This window comes from Aotus nancymaae, unplaced genomic scaffold (genome assembly GCF_030222135.1).
Source record: "Aotus nancymaae isolate 86718 unplaced genomic scaffold, 86718_ANA_hifiasm-v0.15.2.pri h1tg000089l, whole genome shotgun sequence".
In the NCBI taxonomy this organism is placed as follows: Eukaryota; Metazoa; Chordata; class Mammalia; order Primates; family Aotidae; genus Aotus; species Aotus nancymaae.
Window position 1 is genome coordinate 4,126,063 of NW_026988504.1, and position 23,271 is coordinate 4,149,333.

The 23,271-nt window shown below is 60.1% G+C and overlaps 1 protein-coding gene across 10 annotated transcripts in view; it reads left to right on the forward strand.

Annotated features, from left to right (window-relative positions):
• RBFOX3 (RNA binding fox-1 homolog 3) overlaps positions 1-23,271 on the forward strand; it is a 527,173-nt gene that overhangs the window by 490,638 nt on the left and 13,264 nt on the right. For all 10 annotated transcript variants that reach the window (XM_012453562.3, XM_064369725.1, XM_064369723.1 and 7 more), the window contains 2 exons: positions 11,254-11,508; positions 20,375-20,512. In XM_012453562.3, coding sequence (XP_012308985.2) covers positions 11,287-11,508; positions 20,375-20,512 — 360 coding nt within the window. In that variant the 5' untranslated portion in view covers positions 11,254-11,286. The remainder of the gene's footprint in view (positions 1-11,253; positions 11,509-20,374; positions 20,513-23,271) is intronic.

The following is a 23,271-nucleotide window of genomic DNA, read 5'->3' on the forward strand; positions in this document are numbered from 1 at the left end:
GGAGAGGGAGCCAGGAAGGACTGTGCAGAGGGAAGGCGGCCAGGCCATGCAGGGCGGGGCTCCATCCACAGCCAGACCATCAGCCAGCCTGTCCCCTCGCTGCTTGCTCCCTGAGCAACCTGCCGGCCCATCATCCCACACGTACGCTGGGGGACCTTACCAGGCAGGACTGGAGAGCACATTGACCAAGGGACAGGCCAGGCAGAGAATGCACTGGGCCAACAATGTGGGCAGAGACCTCTGAGGGTCCTCAGCTTAGGTCTGGAAGACGGAGGGTCCTCTTGCCAGCCCTGCCTCTAGGCAGATGAGTCATTGTCCCCAGCTTGCAAACTGAGGTGCTGAGGCCCAAGAGGTGGTGGTGCCAGTGCACAGGGTCCTGGGACCAAGGGCGTGTCCATCCAGAGCACAGCCCAGGCAAAGCCGTGCAGCTCGGACAGTCAGCTGCAGCCCCGCCTGCCCCGGGCCTCGCCTGCCTGTCCCGGGCTATGGAGGGCCTCACCCCACACCATCAACAGGCAGCAGGTGGCTCGCTCTTTCCCAGATAATTTATTTATTTATTTTCAAGGAGGTGTCTGGAGGGTAGGGTTGGAGGGACCACCAGGTACACCACAGGACCCCAGAACTGGTGACAATAGAGCTGTCACCGTGCCAGGCCCAGAGGAACGCGTGGAGGAGGCGGTGACTAGAGCCAGGGCGTGGAGTGCGTGTGGACTGGGCCCCACCAAGACGAGGTCGGTCCACCGTGGTCCAGGACAGAGCCAGCCCGAGACCGCCTCCCAGTGGGGAACCAGGGAACTAGTACACCAGGCCCACGCCCCTCTCCCATCCCCCACTGTCACCAGGAAGCCACAGGGGAAGGGGGGTCCAGGCCAGGCTGGCCAGCCTCGTGGAACAGAGCCAGTAAGGTATGCAGAGCGTGTCCCAGAGCCCTGGCCCTGCCACCATCCCCGCCACACCTTCCTCAGCCTGCACACCCGATCCTGTCCTCCCCCTCTGTCACGGCCCCTGGTTGGCCTGTCCAGGCGCATGGACATCAGCCTTCCTGGAGCTCACCACCTTCCAGCTCTCGCTGGTGCTGGCTGGGAATGGTCAGTTCCCTGTGGTGCGAGAAACCCTCTAATGTATAGCCCTGTCTCGTTCACCTTTAAATACAGGCCCAGAGGAGGGGCTTCTTAACTGTTGCGTGAATTGCATTTAATTAAAAAATGTTGAGTGCGGTCTTTGCAGACAGCCTTGTTCGGTGTCATTCACCTGCCACCACATCGGGCCTCCAGGGCCGCCACGGTGGTCACCTTGCTGTGTGACTGAAGGGAGTTGGGCAGTGGTGTGCTGGCAGGTGTCTTGACAACCCTGTCTCCTGTGACAGATCCACACGCAGCCCCGATGTGCAGCCTTTGCCAATTCCTGTGATGTAAATGCTCCCACAGGGCTGATTTCAGGCTCCCGATGTGGTCACTAGGCCTGGTGTTGTCGAGAGCATGCCCCGTGGCACTCACACACTGGGGTGAGCCGGCCACGGCCTCCACTGCAGCTGTGTTGAAGCGGGCCTGTGCAGTAGTGTGCGTGGGAAGGGACAGTCTGTGCGTGAACCTCGGCTCTGTGACCCTGGGCAGGTACCTGGGCCCCTCTGTAAAGAGGGTGATCGTGATACCGACCGCGTGGAGGAATTACGAGTAAAGTTGTGAGACCATGGCCGACACAGAGCAGGCCTGCAGCACAGCACGGTTCCCTGTGAGTCCCCGCCTGCCTGAATAGCCCGAGGGGACTGGCCGAACTTGACCGCCTGCCGCCTGCCTGCCAGGTGCTATCGGAGTGGCTGTCCAAGCCTGCGTTTCCTCATCTGCAGAGCAAGGCCGACACCTGAACCTCCCTTACGGGCTTGTGGGGATTGGATGAGATGGCCCATGGGGTGCCCTGGAGCTTGGTCAGCGAGCATGCCCATGCAGGCTTCTTTCTTCATTCCCGCATGGATCCATGCGTTCAGGACATCGTTAGCGTGTCCCTTCTGTGTGTCACATACTGCTCTGGATGCTGGAGATTCAGCAGCAGCAGGGACAGAGTCCTTGGTCTCCTGACTAGTTCTGGGGGCAGAGGCTGACAGTGATCATGGATGCCTAGAGGCGCTCAGAGGGGGACGGGCAGCACTGGGCCAGGGCGGGGAAGTGCCAGCAGGGTGGAGAGACACCAGTTTTCATTTCTCTGATTTTTAATTGTTGTGGGTACAGAGGAGGCGTGTATCCTTACGGGGTACATGAGATGTTTTGACACAGGCATGCAGTGTGTAATAAGCACATCATGGAAGATGGGGTGTCCACCTCCTTGAGCATTTATCCTTCATGTTACAAACAATCCAGTTAAACTCTTTCAGTGATTTTTAAATGTACAGTTAAGTTATTGTTGACTGTAGTCTCCCTGTTACATGTCGGTAGGTGATAGTCCCACTATCAAATAGTAGATCTAATTCATTTCATTAACCATCCCCACCTTCCCCCAAGCCACCCCCTCCCCTTCCCAGCCTCTGGTCACTGTCCTTCTACTCTCTGTGTCCGTGAGTTCAACTGTTTCGATTTTTAGGTCCCACAAATAAGTGAGAACATGGGACGTTTGTCTTTCTTTGCCTGGCTCATTTCACTTAATGAACTCCAGTTCCATCCATGTGATTGCAAATGACAGGCCCTCGTGGTTTTTTATAGCTGGATAGCCCTCCGTTCCCTGTACGCACCCATTTTCTTTATCCATTCATCTGCTGCTGGACACCGAGGTTGCTTCCAGATCGTAGCCGCTATAAACAGTGCTGCGGCGAACAGCAGTGCACGTGCCTCTTCTGTGTGCTGGCTTCCTTTCCTTTGGGTACATACTCAGGTGCGGGACTGCTGGACCTATGGTAGCTGTATTTTAAGGTTTTTGAGAAACCTCCAAACTGTTCTCCATGGTGGTGTTCTGATTTATATTCCCACCAACAGTGGGAACGTGGGTTCCCTTTTCCTCACATCCTCGCCCGCACTTGTACTGCCTGTCTTGTGGATTTAAGCCATTTTAATGGGTGAGATGATATCCCATTATGGTTTTGATTTACATTTCTCTGATGATCAATGATGGTGAGCACCTTTTTTATACCTGTGTGCCAGGTTGCTTAGGTGGCAGCTACACGTTCAAGGAACAGCGGGGACATTTATGGCTGGAGTAGATGAGGGAGAAGAGAGAAGCAGGAGCGGGGGCCATGCAGGGCCCTGGGGGGGCATCTCAGGACTTTGGGTTCCACTCCGCAGAGGACAGAGTGTTAAGAGCCAGGGAGGAAGTAGAGGACCAGACAGGAGGTGATGGCGGCCCGACCAGGGTGGGAGCGGTGGGCGGTTCACGGTGTGTGGGGGCAGAGCCAGTGGGGTTTGCTCCTGGACTGTCTGTGGGGTGTGGACCAAAAGAGCAAAGTCAAGGATGACCTGACCCCCAGGTTAGGACTGTGTGCTGGACCAGGGACAGATGTTTCCTGAGATGGCACAACCACAGAGCTGGGCTTGTTGGGGGCGATGGGGAGGAGGTCAGAGGTCCCTTTGGGAAAGGGCAACAGGGAGGAGGTCAGAGGTCCCTTTGGGAGGGGGCGACGGGGAGGAGGTCAGAGGTCCCTTTGGGAGAGGGCAACAGGGAGGAGGTCAGAGGTCCCTTTGGGAGGGGGTGATGGGGAGGAGGTCAGAGGTCCCTTTGGGAGAGGGCGACGGGGAGGAGGTCAGAGGTCCCTTTGGGAGGGGGTGACGGGGAGGAGGTGAGAAGTCCCTTTGGGAGGGGGCGACGGGGAGGAGGTCAGAGGTCCCTTTGGGAGGGGGCGATGGGGAGGAGGTCAGAGGTCCCTTTGGGAGAGGGCAACGGGGAGGAGGTCAGAGATCCCTTTGGGAGAGGGCAACGGGGAGGAGGTCAGAGGTCCCTTTGGGAGGGGGCAACAGGGAGGAGGTGAGAGGTCCCTTTGGGAGGGGGTGATGGGGAGGAGATGAGAAGTCCCTTTGGGAGGGGGCAACGGGGAGGAGGTCAGAGGTCCCTTTGGGAGGGGGCGACGGGGAGAAGGTCAGAGGTCCCTTTGGGAGGGGGCGACGGGGAGGAAGTCAGAGGTCTCTTTGGGAGGGGGCGACGGGGAGGAGGTCAGAGGTCCGTTTGGGAGGGGGCGACGGGGAGGAGGTGAGAGGTCCCTTTGGGAGAGGGCGACGGGGAGGAGGTGAGAAGTCCCTTTGGGAGGGGGCGACGGGGAGGAGGTCAGAGGTCCCTTTGGGAGGGGGCGACGGGGAGGAGGTCAGAGATCCCTTTGGGAGGGGGCGACGGGGAGGAGGTCAGAGGTCCCTTTAGGGGGGCGACGGGGAGGAGGTCAGAGGTCCCTTTAGGGGGGCGACGTGGAGGAGGTCAGAGGTCCCTTTGGGAGGGGGCGACGGGGAGGAGGTCAGAGGTCCCTTTGGGAGGGGGCGACGGGGAGGATGTCAGAGGTCCCTTTAGGAGGGGATGACGGGGAGGAGGTCAGAGGTCCGTTTGGGGGGGCGACGGGGAGGAGGTCAGAGGTCCCTTTCGGGGGGCAACAGGGAGGAGGTCAGAGGTCCCTTCGGGGGCACATCGTGCCCCCGTGTATCAGATCTCCAAGTGGGGACTGCAAGTGGCAGCTGGAATTTTGGGAGAAGTCCAGGATGGAGATAAAACTTTGGGGTTGTCAGCATACAGATGGTTTTTTTCAATTTTGAGACTAAATCAAAACCTTCAGAAAGTCGGTGTAGCTGGGGAAGAAGAGGGTCTGAGTACGGAGCTCTGGGGCCCGTCAGTATCCAGATGTTGGAGTGACGCACAGGAATCAGCAAGGCAGGTGAAGCTTCCGGTCAGTAGAACCCACTGAGGGTGGGGCGGCGGAGCCAAGAGAAGGAAGTGTCTCTACTCAGGAGCCACCAACTGTGTCCAGCGCTGCTTCGGGCCCAGGCCAGACGAGGACTGGACACTGGCCATTGCATTTTCAGCATGGTGGATGTCAAAGCCTTGACAGAGGTGGTTTCAGGGAATGGTGCCTAGGAACACTGGCTTGGAGTGGGATTGAGAGAGAATGGGCGTGAGGGAATTGGGGCCACAGGTATAGATAACTCATTTGGGAAGTTTTGCTGTAAGGGAAGTGGAGAATTGGGTTCGCAGGATGAAGGGGCCATGGTGTCAAGGAGGGTTTTCTTTCCCTATCGTGGGAGAGACTGCAGCCTGCTGGGGTGCCGGCAGGAGGGAAGCATTGATGGCTGTGGGTGCAATGCGCAAATTCCCAGAGATGCAAGCACATGATGGTGAGGAGCGCAGGTCTCTAGTGTCCAGTGTCGTGGCTGGTCATGTCTGGGAACGTGGAGGCTCATCCCCGCGGACAGAAGGGAAGGCATGGTGTAACGGTGTGGGTTCCGAGGCAGGGAGGTGAGCAAGTGAGAGTGGATGTTGTCTCCTGGTTCCTGGAAAGCAGGAAGCAAGGTCTCACCAAGAGTGAGGATGAAGGAGAACGTTTGGAAGGTTGAGGAGGAGGGGTGAAATCAGCATTCGGGTTGTGAGAGCTGAATGGCAGTGCCAGGCGCGTGGCAGAATCATTCAGGGTGATTTTGTGTTTATCTCCATCAGTGTGGGCTGTGGAGTGGAACAGGAGGAGCTGGGTCTTAGCAGTTTTGCCAGGCGCAAGTGATGATGGAGGAGGGGGGCAGGTTTGTAGAGGAAGGGGGATAACGACTTATCCGTGGTCTTTGAGCTCATCCATTTATTTATCCATCTTCCCATCTGTCCATGTATCCATCTATCCATCCACCCACCCACCCCCCCATCTGTCCGCCACCCATCAACCCACCCATCCATCCATCCAACCACCTACCCGTTCATCCATGCATCCACACACCCACCAATCTTTCATCCCCTCTTCTCTCCATCTATTCATCCATCTTTCCATCACCCTGCCATCCTCTATCCATCCACTCATCCATCCACCCTCCCATCCATTCATCCATCCACTCATCCATCCACTCATCCATCCACCCTCCCATCCATTCATCCATCCACTCATCCATCCACCCTCCCATCCATTCATCCATCCACTCATCCATCCACCCTCCCATCCATTCATCCATCTACTCATCCATCCACCCTCCCATCCATTCATCCATCCACCCTCCCATCCATTCATCCATCCACTCATCCATCCACCCTCCCATCCATTCATCCATCCACTCATCCATCCACCCTCTCATCCATCTGCCCTCTCATTCATTCGGCCATCCACACGTTTATCCACCCTTCCATCCATCCACTCATCCAGCTACCCACCTTCTGATTCATCCACTCATCTACCCACCCTGCAATCCATCTATCCACCCATCTATCCAACCATCGATTTATCCTTCCATCTACCCACCTGCTCATCCATGCACTTGTCTCCTCCATCCATCCATCCATCCACCCGCCCATCCATGTACACTGAGACTCTTCTGAGTACAACCAGGTGCTGTGCTGAGTGCAGGGATATGGGGATAAAGGGTGAGGAAAGTGACCCCCGTTCTCTGAGAATTTACAGTCCCCTGGGGAACCAGACCCTTCCACAAGCTGGTCCAAAATGAGGTCATCGGAGATAAGCCCCGTAGCCCAGCAGAAACTGCTCCACTCACACCGCCCAAGCCCAGGCCCTCATTGACTCTGACCCCAGCAGACCTGGGAAGAAGAGCAGTGGGACAGACCCTGGCTGCACAGCCTTCTGTGCGCTGGCCATTCATGAGCCCTCTCAGGATGGACCTGATACACTTTGCTTTGCCATCAGAGTCTGGTCCGGGGCTCTCCACCAGGGCTGCGTGTCAGAGTCTCCTGGGAGACGTTGGTTTAAGTGGCCTCTGTTGTTCAGGGGTGCGGCCCAGGTGTGGACACTTCTCTAGGTGACTGGGATGAGCGGCCAGCTCTGAGAGCCGCTAGCAGGACCGAAGCCACCTTCCCAGTGCAGGTGTGGAGGACACGCAGGGCAGGGATGTTGCTGGTCGCCCTGAGACCCCCAGAGTCACGGTGGCTGGCTTTCATTTTGCATTTTCTCTGCCCAGGCTCGGTGGTGACCACAGGTTTCAGATGGAGGAACCCGTGCAGACAGGACAGGCAGTCACTAGGACCACCTGGTGTCTAAGGGGGCATTGGAGCCCACCCCTGTGCCTTCCAGGGTCTAGACCCCTACGCTCGGCTGTGAAACCTCCCCTCCCTTGCCAGCTCCCCGGGCAGGGTTACAGTTCCATGTGGAGGTGCAGACGGTGGGTTTGCGGTCCCGGCTGCCGGCGCTGCTCTCCGGGGCTGCCCTGTACTAGCCTGGCAAATCACTTTGTCTCTGCACCTCAGTTTTATTAGCTGGGAAATGGGGACACGTGCACTCCATGAGTGAACGTCTGTAAAATCAGGAAGCACCATGGGCTCAAATACGCTGTTTTTATTCTAGTGTCACAAATGTCCCTAAAATGTCCCCATCTCCTAGGGGCCACCACAGATGCCCATGGATCTGGCACACACTGCCCGAGCCACCGCCTTTATGTTGGCAGGTTCCCCTGACACTTGTTAGCTCAGGGCTCTGGGCTCCATCCAACCCAACAGAACCTCGAGTGGGAGTGACTGGCAGCTGTCATTCAGCCCCGAGTAGAATGACAGAGATGAGGCCCTGCAGAGGGTTGGAGGTAGGGTGAGAAGGAAGCAGATGGGACAGGAGCTGCCCTTTCTTCTTTTTTTTTTTTTCTTTCTTTTTTTTTCCGAGACAGGGTCTTGCTCTGTGGCCTTGGCTGGACCACAGTGGGTTCAAGCAATTCTCCTGCCTCAGCCTCCCGCATAGCTGGGGCTACAGGCTTGCACCTGGCTAATTTTTTTTATTTTTTTGTAGAGTGAGTCTCACTGTGTTCTCAGGATGGTCTCAAATTCCTGGGCTCAAGCAATCCTTCCACCTCAGCCTCCCAAAGTGCCGGAATTACAGGCGTGAGCCACCATGCCCAACCAGGAGCCCACCCTTTCTCAGGCCTTGGAGGAGGTGGGAGGGGGGCTGGAAAGATGGTGCAAGTTGGTGAAGGCTCCAGTCAGACATTTATCTGCCAAGCCTTCTCCCCCACGTCTGCAGGGCCCTCGTGCTGCACCATCCACTTTCCCCTCACTCTCTTACTCCTGTTTTTCTGAATGTTGTCTCCGGCCATCCTGGGTGTTAAATGCTCTCCAGCCCTCCTGGGTGCCCCCCTCTTCCCTCTCCTCCTCCCTCATGGATCCACCCCTTGCCACTGGACTCGGTCACCAACAGTGTGCTAACAGCGGACGATGGGGCCTCACCACCTACCTCAGAGCAGTGAGCCGGCATCCTCCCTCCAGTGTGTGCATGCACCCGTGAGCGCTTCCCTGCCATGGCCCAGGAACTCGAATGCCGCCCCAGTTTCTGAGTCTGCAGAGAGAGGGAAGGGACCAGCTGGCTTTGCGGAGGGGTGGGGACAGGAGGAGGACCGCATTTCTGCTCCTTAGGTTCTTGCTTAGCAAGTCTGTCACAGGGTGGCGAGCACCGAGACGGCCCTCCGTGCAGAGCCCAGGGACGGTGGGTACTGGGGGCATCAGGGAACACGGCACAGCTGGGCTGCGCAGGCTCCACCCTTCCAGCTGGGCACACCTGCCTCAGGTTGCTGGGCCCCTGGGCAGAGGGTTTGGGGCCGATAAACAGGAGACGTGGCCAGGCCTGAAGCAGAACACCCAGCCTGGGACCATCGCTTGGGGCCATCTCCCCCAAGTGCTGCCAGGCCCCGTGCTGCTGCCAGGCCCCGTGCCACCCCCAGTGCTGCAATAAGGCTTTGACATCCAGGCAGGTGTTTTCCAAAGCCTTCCTTCCCCACTGGACTGCAAGCCCCACCAGCAGGGAGCAGGGGTGTCGGGGATGCTGCCCACACAGCCCCTGCCCTGGCATGGGCCTAGCACTCAGGCATGGGCCTGAGACAGAGGCTGGAACCCTCCTGGCCCCACTGACAAACCTCACAGTACCCATGCAAGAGTTGTGGGGTGGCCTGAGCGCGGTGGCTCACGCCTGTAATCCCAGCACTTTGGGAGGCCAAGGTGGGTGGATCACCTGAGGTAGAGAGTTCGAGACCAGCCTGACCAATATGGTGAAACCTGGTCTCCACTAAAAATACAAAAATTAGCTGGGCGTGGTGGTGAGCGCCTGTAGTCTCAGCTACTCAGGAGGCTGAGGCAGGAGAATTGTTTGAACCCAGGAGGCAGAGGTTGCAATGAGCCAAGATCACACTATTGCACTCCCACCTGGGCAACAGAGCAAGACTCTGTCACCAAAAAAAAAAAAAAAAAAAAAAAAAGGTGTTGGGTGGATTCGTAGGAATGAATGAAGGATGCAGAGGACAGGCCGGGGATCGGGGAGGCAGGACAGAAGTGGACATGCAAGGTCCACCCGTGCGGGGAGCATGGGCACGAGGGGTTCCTCCTCAGCCAGGGGAGGCACTGCCCGGAGCCCAAAAAGACAGGAGCCAGGCAGAGGGGGTGTGTGATGTGGAGGGAGGCAGGAGAGAGACCCCCCTGCGCAGGCAGCCCCCAGCCTCTGCCTGCATCTAGCAGGTGTTCACTCACGTGTGTGGTGTGAACCAAGTGTTCGTGGCCCCAGGAGACGGGATCATGGGGTAGAGGTACAGGAGAGGGAGGTGAGCAGCTGCTTCCCTGCCGGGCACGCCTCCCTGCCGCCGCAAACCCCACCTTCAGCAAGGACGAGGATTCCTGCCTGTCCCTGCCAGGGAGGCTGTGATTGTCAGATTCCTCCACATCTGAGCAGGGCTCCTCACCCTCGGGCGGGCTGCTGCAGGCAGAGGCGGCATCTGTCCTTCCAGGCAGTGGGGCCTCTGCACCGCAGACTCCTGGGGGGCGAGTGCCTCGCCTGCTCAGGGGGTCCTGGAACCCAGGCTGTGTCTGCAGCGGAGGACAGCGAGTCGGGGAGGCCAGAGCCCGTCCCCTCTGCCGCCTCCAGCTGCATCTTGCTCTCCTGCCTGTGGAAGGCCCCAGCCCTCCTCCTGGGGTCATAGGGCTTCCCGCCAGAACTGCTTCTCAGGTCCTAGGTCAGCGGTTCTCACTGCACCCAGATTGCTGGAGGTGGCCTGGGGTGCACCCTGGAATCTGCATGGCTCACCCACAGGCTCCCAGGTGCTGCTGATGCTGCAGGCCCAGGCACTCCACTTTGACAGTGGCTGTCCTAGATCACTGTTGGGGCCCTGCCGGAGGGTCTGGGCTTCCAAGAGCCTCTGAGAGTGGCTTGGGGAGCTGTTTTTCCCTCTTGGCCAGCCAGCCTTCGAGGGGGCACAGACAGATCTTCATGGGCTCCTCAGAGATCCTTGAGACAGAGGCTGGAACCCTCCCAGCCCCACTGACAAGCCTCGGTCAGGGGAGACGGGAGGCCGGAGTGCAGCTTCTGTGGTCACGTCCAGGGATCCAGGGCGGGCTGGGCGTCGCCCTCTCACTCCTGCTTTCCAATGACAAAATCAAGGCTTAAAATTTGTTTTTCTTTTTGAGATGAAGTTTTGCTCTTGCCCAGGCTGGAATGCAGTGGCGTGATCTTGGCTCACTGCAACCCCTGCCTCCCAGGTTCAAGTGATTGTCCTGCCTCAGCCTCCCAAGTAGCTGGGATTAGTAATTTTAGTAGAGACCAGGTTTTACCACATTGGTCAGGTTGGTCTTGAACTCCTGACCTCAGGTGATCCACCCGCCGAGGCTTAAAATTCTTCAGGAGGTGGGAAGCAGGTGGGTTGGCTCTAAAGGGTAGGAGGAGTAGTCTTCTCGAACATTCTGTGTCTTGAGTGAATCCATGCCAGTTTTCCGGTGGCGATGGTTTTATGGACATTACGGTGGGGACCCTAGGCAGAAGGTGTACGGAACACTCTGTTCTCTCTTACAACTGCATGAGCCTAGTTAACTTAAAATGATTAATTTTTAGAAAAATCGGGTGGTTTAAAAAACTCTTCAGTCGTTCGTGTCCTCAGGTCTGACAAGTGTGAGTAAACGGGCTCAAACCCAGGGGTGTCTGACTCCAGAGCCAGGCTCCCCGGCATCCCCAGCGAAGCACCTCCTCCTGCTCTGAGCTACCCATGCCAGGGACCCCCCTCCCCATGTAGGGGCTGGGAAAAGGCTGCTGAAAGTTCTGCTGGAGAAGCTCTGCTCAGCTGTAAGGCCCCATCCTCAGGGGCTCTGGGAAGGGGACAAGATTCTAACCAGGACTTGCTCTCTCTCCTTCCACAGAGCGATCAGGACGCCACGGCTCCGCCTGAAGCGATGGCCCAGCCCTACCCCCCCGCCCAGTACCCCCCTCCGCCACAGAACGGCATCCCTGCCGAGTACGCCCCTCCCCCACCGCACCCCACACAGGACTACTCCGGCCAGACCCCGGTCCCCCCAGAGCATGGCATGACCCTGTACACACCAGCACAGACCCACCCTGAGCAGCCAGGCTCCGAGGCCAGCACACAGCCAATCGCCGGGACCCAGACAGTGCCGGTAAGGGCCCCCGTGACCCAGGCCCAGACCTGGAACTTCAGGGAACAGCGCCCACCCAGAAGAAGGGTGGCCCAGGAGGGCCTGAGGTGTCAGCTGGGTGGGGGGCCTGCTCAGGGGGTCCTGGGCCCCAGGCTGTGTCTGCAGTGGAGGACAAAGGAAGCAGGACCAGGAGCCCAAGAGGCCTGCCCTCCTCTGCGTGTGGACGACACGCCTTTTACGGGGTTCCTGGGCCAGAAGTCGTCACCCCCTGCGAAGGTGCTCCCAGCCCTGCTGGACCCCCAGCACCAAGGAGCTTTGTGATGAGCAGGCGTCTGGAGGGACGGCCGGGCACCGAGGGGTGGGGCGGCGGCCGCCCGGTCCTGGCTTCGCTGCTTTGAGCAAGCTCTCACCCCAGCTGGGGAGGTGTCCTTGCTGCCAGAGACCTGTTAGTGGACACTGAAGGAGACCGGCGGAGGGCAGAGGCAGAGCCGCGGAGGCCACCCAGGGCCCTCCGAGCTGTCTCGGGTTGCAGGCCCTCCTATCATTTCTAATCACTTGTAATCTACCTGCTTGGCTGGCCTCCAATCAGATAGCTTCAATTATGTGGTTGTAATGCAGCTCCCAGGCAAAAGTGCTGAGCCCTCACTTCTCAGATTTCCTGAGAGCAAAGAGAGCCGGCAGGGCGTGGCCAAGCGGCAGGCCTGGGGTGGGCTCCGGGTACAAAAGCCCAGGCCCTGCCTCCACCCACTCCACAGAGCCCCTGCCAGCCTCTTCCTTTTCTCTGGTCCCCTCCACTGAGATCCCCATGTGCCTCCCCTGCCCCTGCTCTGGGGCTCCAGGTTCATCCAACCGTCCCTGCTGGCCCCGTCCCAGCTGCTGGCTGTGCTAGCTGGTGGGGCTGGGCAGGAGGCCAGAGCTCTCTGCACTGCCCGGGAATGGCACCGCCCTGGCGGCTCCCAATAGGGGTCCCCTCCTAACTGTTCCCTCAGCCCTCCTGCAGTCCAGCCTGGCTCCCAACATGCTGCATGGGTCCAGATAGGAGCCTTCCCTCGGTGCGTGCATGGGCAGAGGCTTCCTCCAGCATCACCCAGGCCCTCTGCGGAGAGAGCCCCTCCAGCCGCCTCCTAGGCTGGACCTGACCCTCACCTGGCACCCAGCCGGTACCCTTCCTCCCTGCTTGGAGCCCTGCCCAGCCTGAGTCAGCCCCAAGGCCATCAGCCTTTCCAGCCCCCCAGCATCCTGAATGTTTCCCCGGGGTTCCTACAGCCACAGGCCACACAGGGAAAAGGCCAGGCCCTAGGATGGTAGAAGCGGGGGCCAAGCCATACTTCCCCAGCTGCTCTGGTTCTGATTCATCAAACCGACACCCTGTGTGTGCTTAGAAAAGGAGATGATCCCAAGAGCCAGGGCGGGTTCAGCGTAAACGAGCGGGGCTGGAGCAGGCGGGGTCTCTTTCTCACGGACTCTGGTAGACACGGCTCGTCTGCTCAAACCTCTGACCTGAGGGACAAACGAGGTGTCTCTCGTGGTGAGACTCAGGGGTTTGTCCTGGGAGAAAGCCGGAAGCAGGAGGGTCAGATGCACAGATAACAGAGTGGGGACAGACCTAGCACTCAAACTGAGCAACAGACGCCTCCTGGACGCCTGGGGCCACCAGACACAGCCTACTGGGTCACGTGTAAAGTCTTCCTTCACTCAGCAGACGTTTGCCGGGCACCTGCCGTGTGCCAGGCACTGAATTGGCACCGAGGCTACAGAGAAAGGACCCAGCCCTGTCCCCTGGTTCCTGCCATGCACGGATGGGAAAGTCAGAAAGGGAGGCTGTCTTGGGCCTGGCTCGCCCGTGAGAGTCCACAGACCGTGGACAGAATCCGAGTGAGCGGCAGCTGCTGCAAAGGCGAACGCTGCATCCTGATGAAGTACTCTCCCACTAGGAGGATGGGAGTCTCACTGCTCAGCCGCCAACCTCCGGAGCCTCCCAGGGAGTGTGCCCAGGTGGGGAGCACCCAGAGCCCGGGGGATAGACGGACGGTTTTGACCTTCCTTTCTTCAGGCTAGGGTCTCTCAGGTCTGGCAGAGTTCAGGGTCATGGTCTGCAGATCTTTCATCCAGGGACTCAGAGGAGAGAGTCATTCTCCATGACCTGCACCCAGGCCGCCTCGGCGTGGTGCCCCACGAAGAATGCAGACCTGGGCGGCCTCGGCGGCCGTGCGCCCTCCGACCTTGGAGTGTTTGTTCAAGTGGAGCATTCCTACCTTGGAAGGCAGCTGCAGAGCGTGTTTTAGATTCCAGGAGCCCCTTCCTCCCAGAGGCTGCCCGGCACTCACAGCTGAAGGCCGAACACCTCGATGCGGGCTCTGGTGTCCCCAGGCCCTGTCCCTGTGGTCTTAGCAGGGCCTGTTCAGCTCACTCCAGCCTCCCCTTGGCCCTGCCCCAAGCAGACTGGTATTGGGGTCTAGAGCTTCAGGATAGGAAGTGGGGTGAGCTCAGAGCTTTGATCCAGACCTACCTAAGTCAGAGTCTCCCTGAGCTCCTGGGGCACTCGAGGGCCCACGTGCAGCCACCAAGTACCCTGGTCTCTTCTTTCCCTGCCATCCATAAAGTGCCACCCAGGGAACCCGCCCCCCCGTCCCCCCACCAAGAGCCTGCTGCCCAGGTTGGCACCAGGTCAGGGCATGCAACCCCCGGACACTCCCTGGACCCAGATGCTGCCCAGGCCACCGGAGCTTCCTGCCCTCTCCCGCAAGGGCACTTCCTTCTGCTGGTACACATGGGCTGCCCTGGCAGGAGGTGTGGCCCTGGCCAGTGGAAAGGGGAAACTCAGGATGCCTATCCAGCCCCCATATCACCCGCCCCCCGGTAGCTGTGACAGAGCCGGCCGCTAGACAGCAGGCTCCTGTCCAGCTCCAGACCCCCCACAGGCAGCCTGTTGCATCTAGGACCTGGGGCTGATGGTGTCTAGGAGAGAGCAGTGGCCCGTGCTCCCAATCCCCGCGCCTCTGCCTCCCTGTCTCCTCCACCCCAGGGCCCTCAGACACTTTGGGCCCCAGCCCGGGAAAGGCTTTCCTGGAATTTCTGAAACCACGAGGCCTCTCCCTGCTGCTCCTCCCCTCTGCAGGGTTTTGAGCCAAGAATCAGTGGGAAGTCCATGTTCAGCCAACTCAGGGCCTTTCATGACACCTCCACCACCCAGGTGGGATGCACCCCAAACCCCTGGTCACAGGGGCACAGCTGACCCTGCAGAGAGAAACAGGTTCCTGGGGGACACCGGTCCCCACTGACACTGAGACTTCTACAGAAGGCAGAGCACGTGCTGATTTGTGTGTTCTTGACGTCCTCGGGTGAGTCCCGACCACCTCCAGCAGCTTTCTAGCTGCGTCATTCCCCGGGAAGCCTCCTCCCCTCTGAGCAGGACACCTCTTTCCACCATCCAGAAATACGGATGCTCCTTCCTGGTGGGGCACGGGCGTCTCCACTCATCCATGATCGGAAGGGACATTCGGCAAGAATCATCCACACCCGCAGGCAGGCTCTGTTGCTCTTACTTCTCACCACAAAGTCACCTGCCTTCTCTGGACAAAAGCAGCACAGGGTACAGAGTACGATGAGCAGTTGCAGAAGGACCAGGGACCCCATCTCGCTACCCTTAGCCACCCCAGGGTCTGTGTTCCCTGCCGGGGGTCACCATCTGGAGCAGTTACTTATTCACTCACTCAGGGTCACACATGTGCCAGCACTGTGGGCCCTTGGGGGGTCACACACTGTTTTTATGCCCAAGGGACCCTCATTTTGCTAAGAGACTAGCATGGGCCAGGCACACCAGCTCATGCCTGTAATCCTAGCACTTTGGAAGGCCAAGGTGAGCAAATCACTTAAAGTCAGGAGTTCGAGACTAGCCTGGCCAACATGGTAGAACCTTATCTCTACTGAAATACAAAAATTAGCCAGGCGTTGGTGGCATGCACCTATAATTCCAGCTGCTCGGGAGGCTGAGGCAAGAGAATCGCTTGAACCCAGGAGGTGGCGGTTGCATTGAACTGAGATTGCACCGCTGCACTCCAGCCTGGGCAACAAAGTGAGACTCCAAGGAAAAAAAGAGAGAGGGAGAGATTAGCATATGGATAAAAAATGCCAGACAACAGGCTCACACCTGTAATCCCAGCACTTTGGGAGGCCAAGGCAGGCAGATCACCTGAGATCGGGAGATCAAGACCAGCCTGACCCACATGGAGAAACCCCATCTTTACTAAAAATACAAAGTTAGCAGGACGTGGTGGTTCATGCCTGTAATCCCAGCTACTCGGGAGGCTGAGGCAGGAGAATTGCTTGAACCTGGGAGGCAGAGGTTGCGGTGAGCTGAGATTGCACCATTGTACTCCAGCCTGTGGCAAGAGGGAAACTCCGTCTTGAAGAAAAAGAAAATGCCAGACAAAGCACAGAGGGTCACTGTGGAGGCTCAGCCATGTAGAGGGAGACAGAGGATGAGACCAGTGTTTTCCAGAGCCCACGTGGGCTCCTCCATCTGCCAGAGGGGACCTCCCTCGGGTTGGAAGAGCCTGATGCCCAAGGGGCCGGTCCTTGCCCCACAGTCCACTGGAGATCTGGGCTCTGCACCTCTGGCTTCACTCCAGGTCCCTGGAGGCCTCTCTGCCTGGTGACCCGCAGCCCCAGGATGAACCTCTGTCCCCTCCGCCATCCGTCGGGCCTGAGCCTCCTCTCGGAAGCTCCCACACTTTCCCCAGTCTTCCGCTTGGGCCACGTCATCTGTAACTGCTGCCTCACCGTCCTGCTCAAGGCCCTCTTTCCTCCGCCAGGAGCCACAGCCCTCGGTCACTGTGATCTTGGCTCTCACCGCTTACGGAAGGGGTGAGGGGTAGGCCGTGGCTGGCAGCTGATGTGAGAAAGGCAGAAGAGAGGAGGCATTGGTCCCCAAAGCCACGCCACAGTGAGGCTCAGCTGAGATGCCCCTACCCAGGCAAGGGGTGAGAGTGGACGAGGCGGCAGTCGGCTGCCCATGCCACAAGTGCAGAGGCCAGCAGCGGGGCGCGGAATCCTGTGTCCATCAAATGCCACGTGGGAGCCCACAGCTCTACCCGAGGAGGGGCTGAAGAAGACACCCAGTGCATGGCTTGAGACCGCACATGGAGAACCCCTCCTGCAAGGTGACTGGCCGCCCACCGGAGGCTCACCAAGTCAGGTCCTTGCCTGAGTGCCCAGGAGGTCTCTGGAGGAATGAGAAGAGACAGCGCCACAGAGGAAGGGATTTGCAAACGCCGGTTCATCTTGGGCCACGGCAGCACCACTTGGCTCCATGCCAACACGGCCACCAGGTCCCACCTGCTGTCCAGGATCTGCCTGTGCCCACCAGCCCCCGCCAAGAACTCACTTCCTTTGCCTTTCATTGTACCAAGCTTGGGGGCCCAGGCGAAAGTGGGTGCAGGCTCCTCAGAGGATGTGGAGAGTGAGAGATGCTTGAGGCATCTAGACCCCACGCCGGACTTGAATGGGCTAGGGGGACATCCGTAATGGTTGGGCCAGGACAGAGCTGGGGAGGACGCAGAATCGGGACCTCCAGGCCAGCAGGGAGGGAAGGATGTTTTTTCTTTCCCTGCATTTGAGAACCAGAGGCAAAGATGGCTTTAAAAAAAAAAAAAAAAGTGGGGAAAGGAAAGCCCCTGAGAAAGGTAGCAAAGCGGTGGAGGCTGCTGGACGGCTGTGATCTGCGGGAGGAGGGCCCCCGGCCCGGGGCAGCCCGTGTGCAGTCACGCTCGGGGCTTCTCCTCACACCGGCCAGTTTCACAGCCATGGGACCCACTTGCCGTCTGCCCAGGGCTGAGCTGGGGTAGCAAGGGCGGAGCGGCTGCTTACTCACCTGTGTCCTGGCCCCACTCATGGCTCCTCCCGCTCACACCCCACTACCCCACTCCTCCCACCTCACCCTCGGCTGCTCCCCTGTACGGCTTTGGGTGGGCGTCCCAGCTCCCCTGGGTGGGTGTGGGGCAGGTTCCTGCCGACATGGCCGCCCCAGCGTGCTGACCGCCACCCTCTGCTGCTCAGAGGCCAGAGCTGTGTGCCCCTAACCAGGCTGGGATGACTCAGTCACCTGTACCCAAGAGCAGCAGAGGCACGGGGCAAGTCCCTGTCTACCGAGGAGGAAAGAGACATGCCTGTCGGACTAGGGGGTGGGTTCAGACCTCCATAAGGATCAGTGGATTCCTGGACGGTCTCGCGAGGTCATCCCCTCCAGAGGTCTAGCACGGGCTTGCTTTCTGCAAGAAAGCTTGGGACCAAAGCAGACGGCAGCAGAACTGTGGAGCTGACTGCTGGGTGTGTCAAGGTCCCCAGGCTTGGATGGAGGAGCCCCCCGCATGCCCCTGTGGAGCCAGTCAGCTGCCCTGTGTTGCCCCCCCGGGGGCCAGATGCCAGCCAGACCAGGAGCTCCGGACATCTGTCATCCACCCTGCCAGCTGTGCCCACCACAGATGCCTCCATGCCAAAATCCAGCCCCCACTGATGGGGGTGGCTCATGTCAGGGAACCCTAAGGAGCAGCCACCCAGCTTCTCCAAGCCTGGGGTCTCCTGCTCTCCAAGAACCATGGCTGCTTTCCACCTCTTGGGGTCCCAAGAGAGATGGGGGATCCACCCGCAGCCTCACGCCTTGGGAACACACTCGTCGGAATTGGGTCAGCACACCACATGGCCAGTCTGCTGAGACGGGGCCCGCAGCACACGCCCAGGTGAGCGCCAGAACGGCGGTTCCCATGCTGTGAGATGTGTGCCACTTCCTCACTTCTCAACGCAGGGGACAGAGCTGCATCAGGGACATGGACACAGGCGCCCCGCAGTCCTGTAGCCCTCTGGACCCCACTCCCTGCCTGCCCCACTGCCAGAGCTAGGGGCTGTCACCAGGGAGGAAGCTTCGGTATCGGGGAGGTTGTGTCCTCCACCTCCCTGAGCAGCCCAGGAAGTGGTGACTTCCTCTCTGGTCACCTAGGGGCACCTGCTGTCCTGGAGCCTGGTCAGAGGCCTCCTGGCCACATGCAAAAATGCAGGGGAGTGGCCTGTCCTTCCAGAAAGGAAAACCAAGGTGGTTGTGCAGGGGTTAGCGACAGCTGGATAGCCACTCAGACAGGACTCAAGGGACCAAGCTGGCTACGTCGCTGTAGTGTGAGCTTGGCAAGGCTCTGCTCCTCTGGGCTCCATTTCCTCTGCCATGGGATGAGGCCTCGGGCACTGTGACCCCAGGCTCCCTGCTCAGCATCCTGACTCAGCACTCTTTGGTTGCCCGCGACAGATGCCCGCCGGAAAGTGGCTTCAGCAGCCAGGTGCATTGCCTGGCTGGAGACGCGTGGGAATGGCTCTCTGGGGCCTCTCGTCTTGGCTTTTCTCCTCTTGCTCCCAGCCTGGCTGCCTCTGCTCTGCAGGCCACATGGGAGACCACGCCGCCAGCCTTCCATTTGTACGACTGCAGTGTAGGCCTCTAAGGGACCCAGCCTTTTCTACCACTGCTCTGGAAAGGATCCAGATGGCTGGAGCCAAGACCCTCCTACCTTCGACTCGACTGACATCCTGTCCCAGAAGCCAGTTGGCCTCTGGGGAGGGGTCTCCATGTGTGGCTTCCAACTGTCCCCTGGGAGTATCAGGAAGCCCAGAGCCAAAGATTCAAGCGCAAAGGGTGTATTTGGGAGATGATCTCACAAAACCCGTAAGGGGCAACATGGCGTTGAGGTGGGAAGGCGAAGGAAGCCAGTGACAGGTACATTGTCAGCCTGCTGTTCCCGTGAGCAGCTGAGCTCAGGAGCTGGCGGAAGCGCTGGGGCATGCACTCATCTGTGCCTGTTCACAGAGGGCCTCTCCTGCACCCTGGTGCTTCTGTGCCATCCACCGCCTTGCCAGTGGGCCGAGCGGGAAAACAGCCTTCGAGGCTGGGCCCTGTGGTCTGGCTGCATCCACGGGACTGGCCTGTAGAGCGCCTTAGGCCTGGGCCCAGCTCGTGGTGAGCTAATGGCCACCCCAGACAGTCACCTGTGCATCCACCCCGCCGGTGGATGAAGCGCCTGTCGCACGCCCGGAGTTCCTGCCCTGTGGATGCAGCCGGGACCAAGCCAGGCTGAAGGCCAGCCTTGCCGTGAGCTCGTGGCCAGTCCATTTGAAGAGCACGCAGGAAGAGCCTCACACGGGCCACGCTGTGCTGCCTTGGGCGGCACCCCTGTCTTCTCCCTGGGAGCTGGGGGCTTGGGGGGCTTTTATTTCCTGAGACCCAAGTCTTCGGGAGCCCATTTCCCCACCTGTGTTTGGGCCCAGATAGGGACTGGTCATAAAGGACAGACTCAGCCACCCCCTGCCTTGGGAGACGCTTCTGGAGGTGACCCTCAAAGGTTCTGAGTGGTGGCAGCAGCTGGAATAAGGAGGAGCCTGGTGGGGACGGCGGGGATAGGGGGGACATGGAGGGGCAGCACCTGTGGATAGCTGGACCCTCGGGCCCAGCTGACATCTGTCTCCACTTCATTGTCGGCGCTTGAGAGCCAGCGTGACCCTCGGGCTCCCAGAACTGCCTTGAGTTGTCAGTGGGGCTGAGAGACCTGGGCTGTGTGAGCGGAGAACAGAGCAGGCCAGGAGGTCTTGCCCTGGGCTGAGGGAGGGAGGCGGCCTCCCTGGCATAGTTTGGGCAAAGGCCGGGAGGTGGGGCCTCTCTGTCTGAGGTGCTCTTGTGCGGTGTTTCGTGGGAACCGTCCTCCTAGATTCTGCCAAGGATCCCAGCCCAAGGATGGGAGAGGCCCAGAGCAGTGGGGAGAATCTGGCCTTGACACCCTCCGCTCCCTTTGGCGGAGGGCATGGGCAGCCCTGCACGCCGGAGGCAGCCTCCACAGCCGTCCTCTCCCTGCAGCAGACAGACGAGGCGGCACAGACGGACAGCCAGCCGCTCCAGCCCTCCGACCCTGCAGAGAAGCGGCAGCCCAAGCGGCTACACGTCTCCAACATCCCCTTCCGGTTCAGGGACCCCGACTTGCGGCAAATGTTCGGGGTGAGTGTGTGCGGCCCCGCCTGTGCTGCCCTCCACACCCGCCCCAGCTCCAGGGTGGTGCCCACGGGCCCTGCCTTACTGCCCACGCTTGCTCCCTGGACTTCCTGCCTCCCACGGTGCAGGGAGCCTCCCAGGCCCTACGATTCCTTCCTCCGGAGCCCAGCCCTGCCCTGAGCTGAACCTGCCGGGAGGGTGGCGGGGCAGAGGAAGGCCTCAAGCTGAGGGGTTGGGGGATCTGTTGCTGCCCCTCAAACCCCACCCCTCCTGCGCCCGACTGGAAATCCACCCATGGCCCCCACACCACCTGACCTCAGGGGTTTCATAGAGTACCTTGGGGCCTGGCAGCCTGTTTGGTTATGACTGCCCTGTTCCCACATTCTGGCTCCTCATCAGAGGGTACCTGGAGGGGCAGCTCAGCCTCCCACAGAGCAGCGGCCCCAGCCCTGGCCTGTCCCGTGTGCCTGGAGGCCGGGCATCAACCTCTCTGGGCCTGCATCCCCCGGGCCCCCAGATGGGAGCTTGGGAACGACCCACAGTGCATGGGAAGGGAGGCCTGTCCTGGACTGGGCCTGCATCCCCCAGGCCCCCAGATGGGAGCTTGGGAACGACGCACAGTGCATGGGAAGGGAGGCCTGTTCTGAACTCCAGGTTTTCCACTGCAGGCCTCAGCTCGGGCGGGGTCAGTGTGAGAACGTGCAGGGCTGCCCTTGGGTCCTGGGTCACTTTGTTATTGGACTTGAATGTGCTCGGCAGGTGCTGGGGCTGCCGAGGGGTGGGTGAGGAGCAGCAGCCAGGCAGCTCAGCCTGGCTCCCAGGCCTGCCCCGGCCACAGAGGACCACATGACCCGGCCGTGTTTCCTCCCTTCCTCCAAACTCCTCCTCCCGCTGCCTGCCGCTGCACCCACCCCGCTCTGCTGCACATAGGCAGCCTCCGGCTCCTGAATCCCAGCCTCTCTCCTCATGCCACCTTGACCCAACTGGGGTTTGCCAGGCAGACTGGAGGTGCCTCAGGCAGCCCCAGGGTGGAGAAGTCCCCCTCCGCCTGCCCCCTGATGTGACCCCAAGAAGTCCACTTCCCATCTCAGGAGCCAGGCCTGGTTGGATTTGAGGCTTAGACTCATTAGGGGGCTGGCATGACCTAGAATCATCAGATGGCAGGGACTCTGTCCCTTCTCGACCCTGGGTCCTGCGCAGGCTGCCACATTTCTCTGGGCCTGGGGCTGCCCCTTCAGAGCAGCTGACATTTTGGGGCTCTGGCTGGATGCCCTTGGTGGGTGGCATTTTGGGCCCTGGCTGGATGCCCCCTGCTGGGTGCCTGTTTACATGCACTTACTCGGTCCCTACAGGACTGGGCACCGTCCCCCATCAGCTCCCCGGGTCCCTGCAGGACGGGCCACCGTCCCCCGTCAGCTCCCCGGGTTCCTGCAGGACGGGGCACCATCCCCCGTCAGCTCCCCGGGTCTCTACAGGACAGTGGCACCGTCCCCCGTCAGCTCCCCGGGTCCCTGCAGGACGGGGCACCATCCCCCGTCAGCTCCCCAGGTCTCTACAGGACAGTGGCACCATCCCCCGTCAGCTCCCCAGGTCTCTACAGGACAGTGGCACCGTCCCCCGTCAGCTCCCCGGGTCTCTACAGGACAGTGGCACCGTCCCCCGTCAGCTCCCTGGGTCTCTACAGGACAGTGACACCATCCCCTGTCAGCTCTCTGGGTCCCTGCAGGACGCGGGTTGCTACCACCTCTTTTCAGCACCTGGCAGAGTTGGGATTTCATCGCTGTCTGGCCTCACTGGGCCTTGCTGCCCCCAGCGCCCCACACCTCCAGGGCTGTGTGGAGGTGGCTGGGAAACCCCCATCAGTTGCCTGCACTGCAGGCTTCAGGACAGGCCCTGGGGGCCTCAGAGCTGTTCCGGCCAGCTGTTCACAGGCTCGTGGTCTCAGTACCCATGAGAGAGACAGGGCTGTCCCATGGGGACTGTGGCCAACAACGGCCGGGAAGAAGGCAGCGGAGCATCATGGCCCCGCTGGCCCTCACGTCCTGCACAGGAGGACCTGGGTCCGGGTCACTGCTGCTCAGCACCCCACGCCAGCACAGCCCCACAACAGGCTGTGCAGGGTCCCCCTCCACTTCCCTCTTCCTCTCATGCCCTCTACCCCATTTTGCCCCTGCCCAACCTCCTCCCCATCTCAGGGAGGCCCATTTCCCAACCAGGGGTCCTACTCCCCAGTGGCCTCAACCTCCAGTTCCTGACCCCGGCACTTCCCCTTCTCTGTAGCACTTTGTCCCTTCCGGGGACTCATGTCCCCCCTCTCCCCCTCCGCTTCCTTTGGAGAAGAGTCTCTCAGCAGACCTTTAGTGTGAGTTGGGGGTGGTGGTAATGCCTTGGGTACCCTATCCCCACCGTAGCCCTTTCCAAGTGGCCAAGTCCCGGGAGGGTGAGGAGGGGGGTCACTGGTGATATGCCCATCCCCGTCCCCAGCTGGCAGCTGGAGGCAGTGTCCTAGCAGGAAAAGCTCCCCAAGACGGAAGGGAGACATGGGCCTCCAGGAGAGGCTGGGAGAGCTGTCCCTGCCCCCACACCACACCAAGGACCCTCTCGGTGACGCCTTGGGCCCCCATCCCCACCATCACCCTGTCCAAGTGGCCAAGTCCCAGCCGCTCCATGGCCAGAGGTGGAAGGGGGTCCCGGGGCTCCTCTCCCAAGCTGAGAGCCCAGGGCCGAGCACAGGCCAGGCCCGGTCTTAACCTTCCTTTCCTGTC